At 46.3% G+C, this 18,905-nt stretch overlaps 1 protein-coding gene across 1 annotated transcript; it reads right to left on the bottom strand.

Annotated features, from left to right (window-relative positions):
• Positions 1–13,814: 13,814 nt before the first annotated feature.
• LOC123398267 (protein IQ-DOMAIN 19-like) lies at positions 13,815–16,455 on the bottom strand. The gene is made up of 3 exons (XM_045092755.1): positions 15,383–16,455; positions 15,033–15,269; positions 13,815–14,937 (listed from the first exon to the last, which is right to left on the bottom strand). Exons 1-3 carry the CDS (start codon positions 15,830–15,832, stop codon positions 14,218–14,220), a joined length of 1,407 nt encoding a protein of 468 aa, XP_044948690.1. The 5' UTR covers positions 15,833–16,455; the 3' UTR covers positions 13,815–14,217.
• Positions 16,456–18,905: the final 2,450 nt, after the last annotated feature.

The following is an 18,905-nucleotide window of genomic DNA, read 5'->3' on the forward strand; positions in this document are numbered from 1 at the left end:
TAGTGACACCAAGTTATATGTGCCTAGAACTTCTTGCTGATATGTTCTATGGTGCCAAATCTGATATTTGGTTACTAGGTAATAGTCATTCAAATGTAGCAAACTTTACAGACAAACTGAAAGATGTAAGTCTATGATTGCAATGTTTAAATCACTATGTTTGAGGATGTTGTATGTATGAAATGACTGCTCCCAAAGCTGCATTTAAAGCTTTTGTAAGTTCTGAGATTGCTTGTATTCTTATCTAATCAGTTTGAAATTTAAGCAAGTTCAGTGCTGAACTGAAAAAATAGTCTGTACATATTCTTATTGTCCCCAGTTGCTGCTGGTATTGTCTTTTTTAGCTAACTAGCTTGCTGAATTAGGGGCCTCCCCTACAGTTTCCCAGTAAAAAGAAAAGCTAGCTTACTGAATTTCGTAGTTTCTTACCTGCAATTCTGACTATTTATCATTTATTCATGTTTATGTAACTCAATTGACCTATTTAAGTGGACGTTTATATCAGCGAAATCTGGCTGATACATTTGACTGATCCTCTCACCTTATGACTGGGCAACCTTCAACAGATTTGATCGATCATGATTTCATCCTTTCCATGGTAGGATATGCTATACTTATCAGTAAGATCACCAAGTCAAATGTACCACCGTTGCCAACACGATACTCTGGTGGATTGTAAGTTTCCGGGAATTATGCTTTGGTTGTTTCCTTAATTTCACTTGTAACTTGAGTGGAGCTTGTTTCTCGAAGCTCATTCGCTCATCTAGTAGGGACTTGTTAAGAGCATGCTACGGAAAAGTCCAGATCACTAATTTCTCGAAAATCCTCTAATACGCATGTTGGATTCACTTATTAAATATAGGTTTTGCTCAAGTAAAAATCTTGTACTTGAAAGTAACATTCTTTTGTGCAGGCAGCTGGCCTACTCAACCATCCGCACTTTCAACCATCTGTCATGCAAATCCATTTGAAATCTTCTTCTGTTTGCAGTCTATTTCCTGTTGATCAGTTTCGGAGTGACGAGGTTAAGAAATTTATGATACCCGTCGGGTCCATGTGCAAAGGCAAGGGCCGGAGGAGCTCTTTGGGTAACGAAGGATTGTGACCTTGAGCAAACCTTTGTATTGGAAGGAATTTTGTCACCTCTGTTCGCAGCATACAGAATTACTCCATCCAGTCCTTTTTACTCCACATATAAGATCTGTGTCAAGTCAAATTTTACAAAGTTTGACCAAATTTATGTTAAAAAGTATCAACATCTAAAATACCAAATATATATAATGCGAAACTACATTTCATAATGAATCTAATGATATTGATTTGGTATTGTGAATAATGATACCTTTTTCTATAAATTTGGTCAAATTGAGGTGCCTTTTCTTTTGAAGAAACAAATTAGAGATAATGTGACTTCATACAAACTTACATGCAGACTAAAAAGGACCGGAGGAAGATACTAAAACTAAAATTATAAATTTTTAGTTGGGGTCACATCTCTGCATTTGTTATATGTTTTTTCTTACAAGTGTGGTAAACTAGTAGTGCATTTGTTTAGCTGTGTTAGACCTGATATGTGACTAAAGGTATATTTGTTTAGTTCTGTAACAACAATTGTTTGATGGTCTGTCTATATTAGTGGTCTTGTGGCCTCATGGTTCGGGGGTAGTCCGCTTGCATCATGGGGTTGTGTCTTGATTGTCTTTCATGACCAACTTTGTAATGTTTTTTCGTCCTGGTTTTCCACATATTAACCGAACAACTCTCTTCCTCTTAATTAATGAATAAGGTAAATTTTACCTCCGTTTCAAAACAATAATAGTGTAACAACATTTTTCAGTTAGAGCATGGTAATGTACTATGCCTCATGCATCCAGTTTAGTTCTGTTGTAGGAGGCCTTTGGAGTTTGTAGTTGAGTTGTTATTGTGTTGACCGGAGGACTCTCGTGAGTCTTCATGACACTTGGCGTCCTTGTGGTTAAGGTTTTAATACCTATTTCATTAACATGACTGTCATCAATAGACAATCCCGTCACACTCTGAGTAGTTGTATAGTCCTCCAAGCATTTCTTTTATTTCTATATCATAGGATAAGAGAGCAAACTAGTTGCTATTCAAACAAGTCGATAGACCTTATCCTCCTACATGATCCACTGTGGAGTTAGCACACTAATGCCCATTCTCCTATGTTTCAAAATTGGGGACTGCTACGCATCTACCGGTGGATATTTGTTAAATATCCATCACCTGAACAGCCGTTCGATCTCGCGCGTGTAGCCGTCCGATCCGCTGCGTCTGATCCTCTCTGGACGCAATTCCTGAAACGATGCTCGAGTTGCAGAAACTTTCGCTTTGTTGCAAAAAATAAACTTTGGATCCGTTAATTCCTGAAACAACGGCCGAGTTTCAGAAACAATTTGCTTGTTGCAGAAGCACTACCCCAGCCGGGATCCGGTCTGGCGCGGGGAGGCAAGGCCGACGCGAGTCAGCCGGCGGCAGGAACGCGACGACGATGGCTGGGGGCTCCGGCGCCGGTGGCTGGGGCTCCGGTGGCTGCAGGATCGGCCGGCGGCGGCGCACCACGGCGGGGTGTGCGGGACCGGTGGCGGAGGGGGTGGCAGGGAAGCAGCAGGCCGACAGCAGGGGGGGCGGCGGGGCTGCAGCAGCGGACGGCGGAGGGGCGGCGAGCCACAGCAGGCCGGCGACGCGAGGTCGTCGGGGCGGAGCACGGACTGGACAGTTTCTCTGAAACAACTGCCCAGTTTCAGAAACTGTGCCCCAGTTTCAGAAATCGATTGATGCGCGGGACGAGGAAGCGGTGGACAGTTTATTTGGATCCGTCGGTGGAAGGTAAGAGTTTCCCTTCAAAATTCGTATTATTGTCTCACTTTCAATCTTGCCAAGGACCTATTGTGGACACCGAAGAATCTCCAACGTCTGTACATTGACTGCTATTATATTTTGGTTCTCTCTTCAATCTGAACCGCGCAACAGCCACAAGTCTTTCGACGAGTTTTTCATCTTTTTACGGCTTTGTAGCATCACATGGGATTGTGCTTGTATCGAGTACTTCCCATGTTTTGCTTAAACCAGGAAACCAGGAGCAGAACAAAGCATGCACGGTTCAGAAAGTACTCCCTCCGTTTCTAAATATAAGTCTTTTAAGATATTTCATTAGTAGTCTACATACGAAACAAAATGAGTGAATCTACACTCTAACGCATGTCTATATACATTCGTATGTAGTCTACTAATAAAACCTCTTTAAAGACTTAGGGAGTAGCTTTTTGAGCATTAACATATCCACCCTTCGTCAAGACATCAGGATGCCTATGGTTGCTAGCTTTTTATTCTCACTTTTCTGCTATGCAAAAATTATACCTGACGAAATACAATGTTTTGGGCCCCATTATTGTCCTTCACATGGCATGCATGTCAGACATGGCAAAAAGTTGACAGTCCAAGCTCTCCTCTCTCACACAATAAACCCAACCTTTTATTACATCTTTGCTAAATTAAATCATTTATATATTTTAAATCGTAAGTTTGTATCTGCAATAATTTATATATCTGAACTCATGGACTCAAGACCTTCAGAACTAGACCAATCTTGGATACATTTCAAACATGTTTAAATTTTACCGTTTCACATTTCATATGTGGAAAAAACATATATCAGTTGAAAAATATGAAAGAAACCTATTTCAATAGAAATACGTGAAACCAATAAATTTCAAAATTATGAAATATGAAATAAGCTTATTCCAAAAGAGTGAAATATGTTATTTCAAAATTGCGCAATTCAAATATATGTGAGTTTTTTGAAATGAGCTAGTGAAAGTGAAATATAGGTTGTTAAAGTGAAAAAAATATGAAACTGGAATGCAAAACTGTGATATTATTATTCAAAATTGTGTAACACTTTATTTCAAAAGAGTGAAATATGTTTTTCAAAACTGTGCAATTGAAACAAAAGTGACTTTTTGTGAAACAAGTGAGTGAAATATATTATTTGAGAAATGTGAAATTTAAATAGATGTCATTTTTGTGAAAAAGGCTAGTGGAAAGTGGAATATAAATTATGAAATGTGAAATAGTAATGAATTAGTGTGAAATTGTTTAAAAAATATATGAAATAATTTATTTCAAAATAGTGAAATAGGTTTGAGAAATGTGCAATTAAATAGATGTTATTTTTCTAAAAAAAATAGTGAAATATAAAATGTAGATTCGGAATTGCGAATCAGTAACCCCAAAAAGTTAAATTGCAATGTATCAGTGTGAAATTAATTATTCTGAATGTGAAATGTACATTCAAATTTAAACATGATTGAAAAGTACTCAAGATTGGTCTCATCTTAAAGATTTGGCGCAAAGAGTTCAAATATAAAAAAAGTTTCAAAAATTACAAGTTATGAATGTTTTAAATTAGCCAAGGTGAAAGAAATGGCTGAATTTATTGTGTGAGAGGAGGAAGATGTTGGGCTAAGTCCCTCCACATGAAGGTGTGTTGGGAGCCCAACATCAGCCCATAAGTCCAACACATGTGAGCCGTTGATCCTCGCTGCATCCAACGATTGAGAGTGCTTTCAAGGAAAGGGAAGCAAGAAGAAAACCCTAGCCACTCCACCCCTGCCTGTGGTGGCTGCCATTCCGAGAGTGAGAGAGAGCACACAAGAGAAAACACAACCTGTTTGAGAGAGGAAGGAGAAGAAGTGGAGGTTCTATCTAGATTTGGTGCATCTGACTAGACAATGTTCAAACTAGTGATTGGAGGCTCAAACATGCTTCGATAGACCCCAAACTTGGTGAGCTCGTTTCTTACTTTGAGTACTTCGACCTGGTGAGCTGGCTTGAGGATTGGGTCAGTGGAGCATCTGATTTGAGAGTGGTTTTGTCAGCTCTAACTGCTGCAGTTTTAGAACAGAGTAGTTTTGGAAGACAAACAACTTGGGTAGGCAAACGGTGTCCGATTGATCTGAAATTTTGAGGGGATCTCAGGAACTCGTGTGTCTACTTGTATGCCAAATTTGGCGTTGTTTGGTTTAGCGGTTTAAGAGCAGTTTGCAATATACTGAAGGGGACAGAAGCTGTGTATACTCTGCTTTGCTGAAATCTTGCCTCTTGTGGTTGTTGTTGCTGTTGCCGGTTGTTAATGTGGAGAGTGTGTTGTAAATCTCTCTAGAGGTTCTAGAGAATACTTTGTACTCATCATTCTCATAGTGAAGTTGTGTGGACCGGTCGGTCCACAGCCGTGGTTTTTTACTCCTCGACTTGAGGAGGGTTTTCCACGTTAAATCTTGTGTCACATGTGCATGTTGTTTGTGTTATTCCGCTGCTGACTTGTTGGTTGAAGCTGTCCTCAAAGTTCATCACAAGAGAAGGGGGCTGTGTAGTGTGCATATTTGCCGTGCAGGTGAATTTGTGCAACTCATTGTTGCTGTCCAGCCTCAACAAAGTGGCATGAGAGCCTTGATTTGCATGTGCAAATTGCTGAATTTCTTGTGGTGAAAGATGGAAGTGAATACCAGCAGGATGATATCTTTGAATGGTACAAATTACCAAGCATGGAAGGGCAAGATGGAGGACTTGTTATATGTGAAAGAATACTGGAAGCCAGTGTTCTCCACTGGGATGTCGGGGGGCATTGAGGAAGGTCAGTGGAAGGTACTTCATCGTCAAGCTTGTGGGTTTATTTACAATGGGTTGATGACAATGTTTTGAACCATATCATTGATGAGACACATGCACACACCTTATGATAGAAATTGGAAGAGTTGTTTGCCCGAAAAGAAGGTACAAACAAGATGTTCTTGATCAAACAATTGATGTGTTTGAGGTACAAAGAGGGCACTCTAATTGCAGATCATGTGAATAAATTCCAAGGCATTATAAATCAGCTTTCTTCAATGGGAATACATTTGAAGATGAAGTAAGAGCCTTGCTGCTACTAGGCTCATTACCGAAAAGCTGGGAGACCTTTAAGGTCACAGTTTGCAATTCAACACCTAATGGAGTTGTCACTTGGGATCTTGTGAAAACCAGGGTACTAAATGAAGAATCCAAAAAGGTGGCTGAAGCTAGTTCTTCCTCACATTCAGATGTGCTGGTCACTCAGTCCATGGGGAGAAGCAAGAGTAGAGGTCCAGGTAAAGGGGCAGAAAGACGTTGGAGCAAATCAAGGGGCAAGTATGCTGATTATGAGTGTCATCACTGCCATCAGAAGGGCGACATTAAGTGGCAATGTGACAAGTGGAAGAAAGACAAAAATAAAAAGAAGAAGCAAGATCAGAAGCAAGCTGACAGTGATAGTGACACAGAGGGCAACCGAGTTACTGCAGTAGAAGAGGACATCATGCTTGTGATGCATGAAGAAAATGAGGGCAGATTTGGTTCCACTATTGAGGAGAGGATCATTGTTGTTTCTGATGAAACCGTCAACCTTGTGGATGGTGACAAGATGATTTGGATACCGGACAGCGGTGCTACCATTCATGTTACATCTCGCAGAGAGCTCTGCACAAACTATATATCCGGTGATTTTGGTGTTGTGAAGATGGGGAACAATGATAGGGCAACCATCATTGGAAAAGGAGACGTGCATTTGGAGACCGCAAATGGTACAAGGTCAGTCCTCAAGTCTGTGAGGCATGTTGAGACACTTCGTCTCAATATTATATCAGTTGGTTTGCTTGATGGAGATGATTACTTGAGCAGTTTTGGAAATGGGCAGTACAAGCTCACCAAAGGCAACATGATTGTTGCAAGAGGTAAAATGGTCTCAGTTTTGTATCATGTTCATACTAAGCTCTTTAGTGCTTCTGTCAATGCACTAGAGAAGGGTGATCATTGTGCTCTATGGCACATGAGACTTGGGCACATGAGTGAGAAGGGGATGACAGTGCTAGTGAAGAAAAAATTGTTGAAGGGTGTGAAAGGAGTTCACATCAAGAAATGTTCAGATTGTCTAGCAGGGAAGCAACACAGAGTTACCTTCAAGACTCTACCCCCTCACAAGAAACCTGAGAAGCTGGACTTGATACGTTCCGATGTTTGTAAAATGTCGGTTAGATCTCTTGATGGTGCAAAGTACTTTGTGACTTTTATTGATGACTTTTCCAGGAAAGTTTGGGCCTTCACTTTGAGGACCAAAGATCAAGTACTAGGTGTATTCAAGCAATTCCAAGCCTCAGTTGAGAGAGAAACTGAGAAGAAGATCAAGTGCATTCGCACTGATAATGGAGGAGAGTATATTGGGCCATTTGATGCATATTGCAAGCAGCAAGGTATTAGGCATCAATTTACTCCCTTGAAGACACCACAGCTGAATGGTCTTGCTGAGAGGATGAACAGGACAATTGTGGAGAGAGTTAGATGTTTGTTGTCAAGTGCAAAGCTACGTAAACACTTTTGGGGTGAGGCTTTGATGACTGCAGTTTAGCTTATTAATCTCTCACCAAGTTATCCTTTGCAGGGAGATGTTCCTAATAGGGTTTGGTGTGACAAGGACATCTCATACGACCACCTAAAAGTTTTTGGGTGCAAGGCCTTTGTTCATATTCCTCAAGATGAAAGGTCAAAGCTTGATTCGAAGACACAACAGTGCATCTTTCTTGGCTATGGAGGTGATGAGTTTGGCTACAGGCTATTTGACCCTATAGCAAGGAAAGTTGTGAGAAGCCGTGATGTTGTGTTTGTAGAAGACTAAACAATTGAGGATATTGTGAAGACAAAAGGGCAGGTTCCTTCTCAGCAGCAGCAAGACATGATTGATTGTGACCCAGTTCCTGCAGCTCCAGCTCCTTTGCAAGTTGAAGCAGATGGAGAAGATGTACATGATGATGTACATGGTGGTGGAGGTGAAGAAGATGATCCCCAACAGCAGCAAGAGTATGATGTTGAAGTTGATGATCCGGGTCAGCAGGAAGCACCAGCACCAGAAAGTCCACCAGCCGCTCCACTCAGAAGATCCAACAAGGGTCGAATTCCTTCCACCAGGTATCCCTCAGATCAATACGTGGTGTTATTATCTAACGGTTCAGAACCTGAATGCCTTGCACACGCAATGGAAGATGAGCACAAGGAGGAGTGGAAAAATGCTATGCAAGAAGAGATGGATTCCTTGCATAGGTATCATACTTATGAGTTGGTGAAGTTTCCCAAAGGCAAGAAAATTTTGAAGAAAAAGTGGGTCTACATAATCAAGCAAGAAGAGCACACACCACATCCAAGGTACAAGGCCAGGTTAGTTGTAAAAGGATTCAACCAAATAAAAGGCATTGACTATGATGAGATTCTTTCTCCGTTTGTGAAGATGACATCCATTAGAGTAATCCTTGGCATGGCAGCAAGCCTCAACTTGGAGGTTGAGCAAATGGATGTGAAGACTGCAATTGGAGGCTCAAACGTGCTTGGATCGACCCCAAACTTGGTGAGCTTGTTCCTTACTTTGAGTACTTCGATCTGGTTAGCTGGTTTGAGGATTGGGTCAGTGGAGCATCAGATTTGAGAGTGGTTTTGTCAGCTCTCACTACTGCAGTTTCAGAACAGGGTAGTTTTGGGAGACGAACAACTTGGGTAGGTGTCCGATTGAGCTGAAATTTTGAGGGGATCTCAGGAACTCGTGTGTCTACCTGTTTGTCAAATTTGGTGTTGTTTGGTTCAGTGGTTGAAGAGCAGTTTGCAATATACTAAGGGGACAGAAGTTGTGTGTACTCTGCTTTGCTGAAATCTTGCCTCTTATGGTTGTTGTTTCTGTTGCCGGTTGGTAATGTGGAGAGTGTGTTGTAAATCTCTCTAGAGGTTCTAGATAAGACTTTGTACTCATCATTCTCATAGTGAAGTTGTGTGGACCGGTCGGTCCACGACCATGGTTTTTTACTTCTCAACTTGAGGAGGTTTTTCCACGTTAAATCTTGTGTCACATGTGCATGTTGTTTGTGTTATTTCGCTGCTTACTTGTTGGTTGAAGTTGTCCTCAAAGTTCATCATAAGAAAATGGGGCTGTGTAGTGTGCATATTTGCCGTGTAGGTGAATTTATACAGCTCATTGTTGCTGTCCAAACCCAACAGAAGAGACTGGTTCTGCCACATAACTGTCATGCACACGTGTGAAGTACATTTGTGGGACTAACAGTTAAAAAGAGAAAGCAGAAGGTGAGAATCAAAGAAAGAAGTGCAATACAAAAATACATGGCCTACAGTGATATAGATGACAACTTTCTATTAGAGGACTTCTCGTGGGTACCTAGCGTTACCGTGCAATTTTTTATTTTAACACACAGTTGCACATTGTCTTTTTTGAGTTATCAAACCACTCATATCAAGCGGTAGTGCCCATTGTGAGGAATGCTAGGTTCAGTTTCACCCTTGAGCATGGACGAACAAGTTATCAATTGTGTCATCTCTACCACCGAACCGATCAGAAATACCAAGCATCCCAAATAGAACAAGATATTCCCAGCCCTCAAGAATTGTGTTTGGTTTAGGGTAATAAAAGACATGGAATGGGAATTAAAAAGGTACGAGACTTTAAATCTATCAGGGGTTGGGAATTTATAAAGGAACATGCATGAGATTTGATACTTCAACTCCTACCATTTTATTAACAGAGAAGGGATGAGAGTTGGGAGAAAATTGTTTTAGTGAATCAATCTTAACCCTTCATCATAACTTATGTTCACTTCCCTGGTCTAGTCCCTCGTCAATTCCCATGAACCAAACGACGGAATACAATTTTTCCTTAAATTCTCACACACAATTTCTATCATGTGCCAAACAGAGGATTGGGAATAAAACTACTCATTCCTTGTCTAATCTCAATACAACTCCCTACACTAAACTTTCATTCCTCTTCCCAAATATTGCCAAACGCGTAGAATTTTTGGGATGGGGAATAGGGATTTAGAGAAGGGAATTCGAGATTGGACATGAGAAGTGTAATTTTATTTCCAAACCCTTGTTTGGTATTAGACGAGTTTTATACGTGGGAAATTAAAAGGAATGTTCATTTCCTTGTTTGGTTAGTGGGAATTCGCGAAGAATTAGTCAAGAGACAACAACATAAGTTATGATGAAGGACCGAGGTGTTCTCTATAAACTAATTTCCTCTCAATTCCCATCCCTCTCCTGTTAATAAAATGGTAGGAGTTGGATTCTAAACTCACACGTCCAGCCCCTAATAAATTCTCATTTCCTTCAACCAAACAGATAACTTTATATCCTAGAAACCCCTTATTTTCATTCCCTTTCTCTAATTACCCCCAACCAAACAGGCTAAGTGGAATTTTTTTAGAATGTCGGCAATGGATTGCCGAATTAATTGATCAGAGGAGAAAGTATGACATACAAAGCTACTCCAAAGCGAGCAGTACGGACCAGGGTGGGCAAGCGCCAAACTCAAACGAAAAGAAGAAGAAATAACAAGAGAAGAAGACCAGGAAAAGAGGTTGAAACACGCCCATCTCAACCCGGGTCAAAAGGGATTCCTGCGCGTGCCATATTCCAGTGGTGAATTTCATCTACTACCTTGTTTAGGAAGACATTAATCTGTCGTGTGTCGAGGCTAAAGATACGCCGGTTCCTCTCCCGCCATATTTCCCACAGGACCAAATGCGTCACTGTTAAAACTTTTTTCCTTCTGTCTGCGTGAGCCAGCCTGAATCTCATATTCATCCAGGTTTTGAGGTCAGAGGAGTCGTTCCATGTTGCCAATTCCAGGGAAGGTAATTTTGTCATTGTCACAATGGCATCCCAAATGAATCTGGACCATGGGCAGTCCACAAGTAGGTGAAAAGTGGTCTCTAGACTCCTCATACACAATGGGCAAAAGTAGTTATTGAGCCATCCACGCCGTAGCAAGACATCAGCAGTAAGTATTTTGCTCAAGATAGCGCTCCAGACGAAGAACCTGCATTTACCAGTAGCCCACGCGCCCCAGATTAGATGATGGCAATCAAACTTGATTGCCCCCTCAAATTGTAGTAGATATGCAGACTTGGCCGTGTAGGTTCCCTCCTGCGAGAACCTCCAGACAATGCTGTCAGGTTGGTCAGGTTGCAGCTCGACATCATCCAATAGGGCTGCCAGCTTCGTAAGATCATCGGTCATTTGTTCTGTCAGTCCACTTTGAAGGTCCATAAGCCATGTCTCATTCGCTAGCGCCTCCTTCACCGATCGGTTCTTGCGCACTGATATCTTGTATAGGGCTGGCGCAATCACCTTCGGGCATTGCCCCTACAGCCAAGCATCATTCCAAAAACTAGCTCTAGCGCCATCGCCCAAGATAATTTTGGTTGCCATGGAGAAGAGCTCCTTTTCCTTGATACTACATGGTAGCGGCCCTTGAGCCCTTGGCCTCTGCTCATCTTTCCAAGAAAGCCACAGCCATCTAAGTCTCAACGCAATTCCAAATTTACCAAAATCTAGAACTCCAAGTCCACCAAGGTTTTTTGGTCTGCAAACGATATTCCAAGCCACCCTCCATTGACCTCCATTGCAACCACTCTCTCCGTTCCACAGCCATGCACGACAAAGTTTTGTAATTTGTTGGAGCACCCCCGCCGGGATGCAGTGCACAGTCATCAGATAGACCGCAAGAGCTGCTAGATTGCACTTAAGTAGCACTAGTCTTCCGCTTTTTGCCATCATTCCCCCTTTCCAACCAGACAATCTGCTCCCAAATTTGAGTACTAAGGGCTCCAGGTCCACCTTAGTCAGGCATCTTAGAGATAGAGGCATTCCCAGATATGTTGTTGGAAACTGCTTTACCGAAATTCCTAGTGGAGCAAGAATGCGCGACAGTCGAAAATTTGCACAGCGGATGGGCAAGGCCATGCTCTTGGAAGCGTTCATGCGAAGCCCTGAGATAGGAGCAAAACTGTCTAGCAGTAGCTTTACCATGCGCGCATCACGCTCAAGAGGGTTGATGAACATTACAACATCGTCCGCGTAGAAGGAGCAACGCATGAGCCTCCTTCTCCCAGGGAGCCTCGAGAGGACCCCCTCTTCCGTTGCCAGGCTCATCATGCGTTGTAAAGGGGAAATTGGGTCCCCTTGCCTCAGACCTTTCCTCTGAATTACGTTCTCCGACTGTTGGCCGTTAATGAGCACCCGTGAAGAAGAGGAGTTCAAAAGCATTGCGATCCAGTCGCGCCAACGCTGGCTGAAACCACACGCCCGAAGCATGTCCAGAATGTACTCCCAAGAGACGGAGTCAAAGGCCTTCGCAATATCAAGCTTCAACAGAATAGATAGCTTCTTTGACTTGTGCAAAAATATGGCCGTGTTCTGCACATAGACATAGTTCTCCTGGATGTTGCGGCTCTTGATGAAAGCACTCTGGCAGTGATCGATCAAATCAGCAAGTTTTGGGGTTAAGCGCCTCGCTAGTAGTTTAGTGAAAAAAATTATAATGCTATGCACTAGGGAGTTTGGACGGAAGTCCGATAGGCTGTCTACGCCTTGCTTTTTTGGGATGAGCACAATGAGCGCTCTATTGACTTGGGCCATCCCCATGTTGTCCAGCTGATGCAGTTGATTTAGGGCTGCTAGCACATCTAGCTTGACAGTTTCCCAGCAGCGTTTATAGAAGCCCCCAGAGAACCCGTCAGGCCCCGGCGCCTTGTCCGAAGGCATTTCATCGATGTCTAGTTTGATCTCCTCAAGGGTGAATTCACCATCAATGTCCGACAGATCGACCCAATTTAGATCGAGCTCATTCCAGTTTAAAGCGGCTGGTGTGCTGGAAGTCTGGCCGAAAATGTTGACAAAGTGGTTTCGGGCTAGCTCCGTCATCTCCGTATTGTTAGAAACCATCCCATCTGGGCCATGTAACACATGAATCGTGCTGCGATTGTGCCTAGCGTTAGCTTTCCTTTGAAAAAACCGCGTGTTGGCATCCCCAGCCCTCAACCAGAGCACCCTACTTCGCTGACGCAGCTTAACTTTAAACAGCACAGCCAGCCCCAAAGATCTCGCTTTCAGCTTTGATCGCAGGTCGCTCTCCTCAGCCAAGAGGCTCCTATGATCTTGAGCGGCGTCAAGCTGCAGTATCATCTCATTAACAAGAAACATTTGCTGCTTGATGTCACCCACCTTGGATTTGCTCCACTTTCGAAGTTCTTTACTAAGCCGCCAAAGTTTCATATTCAGCATTGTCAGCAGACATCTAGCGCGCACCGGCGCCATCCAGGATTGGTTTACCCGCTCCATGAAACCATCGATGAGCTCCCAGTATGATCCGTATCTAAAACGCTTGTCCGTTTTCATAATCACATCATTGCGCAGGAGCAGAGGGCAGTGATTCGAGATAGATGAGGCTTGAGGCAGTAGCTTGGCCGCCGGGAACATAAGTTCCCAGTCCACGTTGGAGAACGCCCGATCAAGGCGCACAAGGGTAGGGGAAACTTGCTCATTGCTCCATGTGTACTTTCTACCAATCAGCGGCACTTCATGAAGGCTAGACCTATTAAGATAGCGACGGAACTTGTTCATCCAGCGTCGGCATACGCGATCGTTGTTTTTGTCTGTCGGATCTACGATCATATTGAAGTCTCCGATGACAATCCAAGGCTCAGACATGCAGCTGTGGATATGCGCTAGCTCATTCAGGAAGTTCTGCTTCCACCCATAGTCGTGTGACCCGTAGACAGCAGACAACGACCACGGGCAGTTAGCTTCAATTGGGGTGAATGTCGCTGTAACGGAGAATGTTCTGGTTATGATCGCTGAACTCTCCACAAGTATACGTTGTCCAAAATGGCTTCTGCTCTGCTATGTCATATTCAGAGGTCAGCAGCAACGAGACACTGGAGGCATGACTGGAACTTCTTCGACAGTACTCTTAATCTCAGTCTGTAACGTACGACTAGAACTTGACTGCTGACAGATTGGAAAGATCAAACAGTGCTACTAGTACAATCCAAACACAAACCAGGTAGGAGTACCAAAAAAAAAAAAGTCAAAAACACAACACTCTTATGCAATGTTCTTGGCACGCACAAACACGAAAACGTCATCAGCCCTTTGCTAGAACGATCGACCACTCATCACACACATTGAAACCATCATCCTCAGCTCCTTCTACTGTCAACTAGCTAGAGTCACATAAGCTTCAGTGCCCCGGTGCTGGACTGACTGAACTTGTTTGTCCCTACAGGCCACTGATCACGCTAGCACTTCTTCTGATTCGACTCGGAGATCACGTGTGCCGTGCCGCCGTCACGCGACGCCGGTGCTGTTCGCGGCCGCCGACCAGCAGTACATGCTGGTGGCCGCGGTCCTCATGGTGCTCGTCGACCCGCACTCGCTGTCGTGGACGGACGCGCTCGACATATCCAGCCTCACGCCCCACGGGCACGCCGCGCTCGCCTGCGACTGGCACCGCTGGACGCGCACGGCGCCCTTCGGGGACGCCAGCCCGCGGGCGGCGGCCTGCGCTGGCCCCTCCAGCGACGCCCTGCGCCGGCCTGCGCTTGCCTGCCTCTCCCACGGCGACGCCGCCTCGGGGGCCGACGACACCGACGCGCGCTGCCTGGGCGCGCTCTGCGACCGCGCCTTGGCGCGCGACGACTGCGTGTTGGCCATGTAGCTGGGGAACAGGAGCGGGTGGTCCGCGCCGGCGCCGGCGCCGTGGCCCTGGTGCTGCTGCTGCTGCGGCGGCGGCTGCTTGCACGACGCGTCCGAGGAGTAGTAGTAGTGGTACGGGCTGGCCCGCGCGGTGCCGAACGAGAAGTCGTCGTACCGGCCGCTGTACGACCGCCCGCTCGCGTCCGTCAGCGCCGACGGCGTCGGCGACACCTTCTGGTACAGCTCCACCTTGGACGGCGTGCGGCAGAGCGGCGTGGCGTAGCAGCTGCTGCGCCGTGACGTCCTCGGCGTGCAGTGCACGTCGCCCGCCCCCGTGTCCACCTCCACGATCTTGATGTTCTCCTCCATCTCCTGCATTCCAGAACGAAATTGATGGTTGGTCTGTGCCTGTGCATATCCATTATTATTATCCAACCAAAGTTTAAGAGAGCCCCGTACTGACGCACCTGATGCTGCCGGAGCCGGGGATGGTGCGGCGAGCGGCGTGTGGGCGTCATCCGTGGCGTGCGGAGGGGCCTCTCGTCGTCGAGGAGCCGGAGGCGCGCCGTGCGCGCCCTGTTCTGGGCGGCGACGAGCGCCTGCATGCAGCGCAGCGTGTTGCTGGCCTGCCGACGGACGAGGTGGCCGCGCACCAGAGCCTGCAGCTTCACCAGCCCCCTGAGCGCGCACAGTGCCTTCCTCGCCTGCGCGTTGATCCCGAGAAACGAACCAAAGGAGTCTCTCAGTCTCGGATACAGTAAAAAACGATGCAGAATGCGCGGATCAAGAACCGGTGGATCGGCGCGACGCGACTCACCAGGTAGGATCTGAAGACGGACTGAATCTTGATCGCCGCGGCCTCCTCAATGCCGATGACGCTCCGCTTCGACCCCGGCGCGGACGCGGCGTACCGGACGACGGCGGCGGCCGCCTGCTTGGTCGCCACCGCGGCCTCGGCGGCGGCCGCGGTAGCAATCGCCACCGCGATGGCGCTCTGGTCCGGGTCGAGCACCCGCGGCTCCAAGAACGCGGCATCCTTCCCCGCCCCGGCAGCCGCGGCCACGGCCACCGCCGCCGCGGGCCTCCGGAAGCTCCACCTCCGCTTCTCCCTGGCCCCCGGGGTCGACGCCGGGGTCACCGTCTGCGACGACCACGCCGGCACCCACCGCGGGGTCTCCTCGGGGCCGGTCTTGTGGTCCCCGGCGTCCTTCCCCCTGTCCTTCTTGCCCGGCAAGAAGCTTCGGAGCCACCTGCCCGCCTTGCCCATCCGCGCTTGCAGAGCTCGCTCTGGATCAGCCCCCGCGCGACCTTGCCGACTGAGAGGGAGTCAGCAGCAGTGGCATTGCCGCAGAAGCGACCGGCGATCCGCTGATCGCTCTGCCATGTGCGCCCTGCTACGTGTGCCTTGTGCGATCGGCGCTGTGGGATGTGCAGGCAGGGGCTGCACGGGAATATATTTAGGCGACGCCACCATGTGCGGCGACGCTGTGCGTGCTCTGGCCGGCTTGGCGCGCACCTGTAATAACTGCGAGCACGCAGCCAGGGGCACGTACCGTTAGAGCAGGCAGGGCTCGTACGTGTAGTGTACCACGTACGTACATGGCGCGTTTATTGTCCGGTCGTGGTACGCGCGTAGCAGAATGGAATTTTTTGCGGGTGCGGCTGGTCGACCTAGTGCCTACGGCCTACCCCGGCGTAGCGTCCGGCCCTGTTTTGTGCTGGCGACGCGCGCTTCCCTCGAAGGATTTGGAGGGCCTGATGCGCTAATCATCATCGCTGTGGCAGACCCTTGGTCCTGGGAAAGACATCATCCAATCATCAATGTTGGTCCTTCCGCTGGGAAAGAGAATACTTTGCTTCCCCAATATTTCAGATGAACTGGCCTGGCAAGGTGAAAAGGATGCCTCACGAGGGCCGATCGCAGGAACTTGTTCCCAAAGCAATGCTGCAAAACACCGTATCTTTTTTAAGTTGGTTTCTTTGTGGCGTCCCTTCTTCAAATGGTTAGGAGTAGTGATAGATGTTATCAATGACGACTTAGGACTTATTAATATATTGCTTTATAAGATTTTTATAAATAATTAGTAAAATTATTGCAACATATTGTCTAGTTAGAGAGGTCGGGGTCATCATTCTTTTTAAAATAAAAGGATTCGAGTCCTAAACTTCGTACTGGTGCTCGTGTTTTTTGAATTTATTTCATCCTTTGCGGCAATGTTAGTGGAATAAGAGGTTTCCATCGACTATCACAAGTCTGTGGTGACTTTGTTAATCTCAAGATGTTGTGCCGTCTGTATCTCAAAAATGCTCATAAAGATAGGTTGTGCATGCGTGCGTTAATAAGGATGGATGTATGTATGTGTGTATGTGCATGTGTGATTGTACTATGTTAAAAAAAACTTTTAATCCATTCAATAACTAGTAAGAGCATCTCTAGTAGAGCCCTCAAACCCTCAAACCCTTAAAAATAACCGTTTTTCTTACAGTTTTCATCGGAAAAACGGCGTAGACTAGAACCCTTAAACCCGTAAAAAAATTTAGAGGTCCAGCCCTCAAACCCCTTCCCAGCCTGTAGAAGTGAGGGTTGGGAGGGAAAACTGCCCCCAACCCGCACTCCACTACCCACCTCGCGCGGGAGGCAGTTGGTTACCCGCGCGCGCGAGGAAGTCGCCTCGGCCGCCGCGCCCCGCCGCCCTCCGCATCTCGGTCGCCGCCCACCGCGCCCCGGCCGCCGCCCCGCCTTCCGGGAATATTCCGTTATAAGGGTCGGGTTTTGAGGGTTCTAGTCTTTGCCCCTGTTTTTCAACCCTTAAAAGTGTCAAAAATGGGCAATTCTCAACCCTTAAAACTGGTTTTAGATTTAAGGGTTTGAGGGTTCTACTAGAGATGCTCTAAGGAAGTATAAAGAACACTAGAAGTAAACAAATCACATCCAGGTTTGTAGGCCACCTAACGAGGAGTACAAGCACCGGGGCTAGTCGAAGGCATGTGCCTATCGTCGCCCCTCTCTCTCATCGGAGTCGGGCAAAAACCTTGTTGTAGTAGACAGTTAGAAAGTCGTCAACTCATAGTATCAACACACCATAACATCAATCGACACCGATGAACAGAAGAGTAGATCGGAAGGATCTGATCTGTAAACACACGTATGCAGACGAACGAAGAACAGATCCAAGTGGATCCACCGTGGACAAACACCAACCGAATGTGTGAGATCAACCAGAGGCAAACCTCCATACACCTTCCGACTACGCTAAAACTTTCATCGGAATGGGGGCTATGCAGAGTAAATCTTATTCCAACTTAAGGGAGTCGCCGCTGCCTCATCTCTTTAAGAAGGACACATACCTAACAAAACTTAAAAACATCTAAAAACAGATCCCTCCAGCCGGCAAGGCCTGGGATCTACTGCGCCTCCATGGCCCTAAGGCCACATGAGACAAGGTAGACTTGTGGTGGAGCCGGGGCAAGGGAAGCCCTAACAACTTTGTGCCCATTGTGGTCACGAGTGAAGGGCCTCCAAGTGAGATTACATTCTTCTCATTTTGACAATGCCGAATGTTTAGCATCCGTAACGGTTAGAAGCATCGCAGTATTCTTGATCATGTCAAAGATGGCAAAGGGAGGGGAAGACTGGGGCAGAAAACCCTCACATTACTTTCATACCAAATGGCCCAAGATAATAGGCATGGCGGTCGATGTCATAACCTTTTACTATGGCATGTGGATATCCCATAGCATAATCCAACACTCCTTGACGGATCTTTCAGCAGTCCATGTGTTGGTGTTGATCACGTAAAGGTGCAGCCAATCCTTTACCACCCCCCAAATTCTCAAGGTGTAGCGGCATTTGTAGAAGACAAGCACCATAGTTTTTTTTCATGCCTACACAGGGGACAGAGCCCACAATGCCACCATCCATGCTTGGTTAGACGGTCGGTAGTTCAAATCATATCTTGTACGACAAGCTAATCAAACAACATGACCTTTGAGGGAGCTTGATGTCAGTTGTGCTTCCCCGGCAACGGCACCAGAAATGCTTCTGCTACTGCAACAAAAGACCTTACAAAGGTGCCAGAAATAGGAGTGTTGCTTGATACTCCTCAGCAACGGCACCAGGAATCCTTCAGCTGCGGCTACGCCTTAAGGGACATCCTAGGCAAGTATGCAAAGGATTTCCCCCCGTGGCCTTGGAGCCTTGCGTTGGTGTTCCCTCGAAGCGGAAAGGGTGATGTAGCACAGCGGTGGTAAGTATTTCCCTCAGTTTGAGAACCAAGGTATCAATCCAGTGGAGGAGTATCTCAAGATCCTGCACAAACACAAAGAACCTGCTCCCAACG

Source organism: Hordeum vulgare, chromosome 5H, assembly GCF_904849725.1.
Source record: "Hordeum vulgare subsp. vulgare chromosome 5H, MorexV3_pseudomolecules_assembly, whole genome shotgun sequence".
Classification (NCBI taxonomy): Eukaryota; Viridiplantae; Streptophyta; class Magnoliopsida; order Poales; family Poaceae; genus Hordeum; species Hordeum vulgare.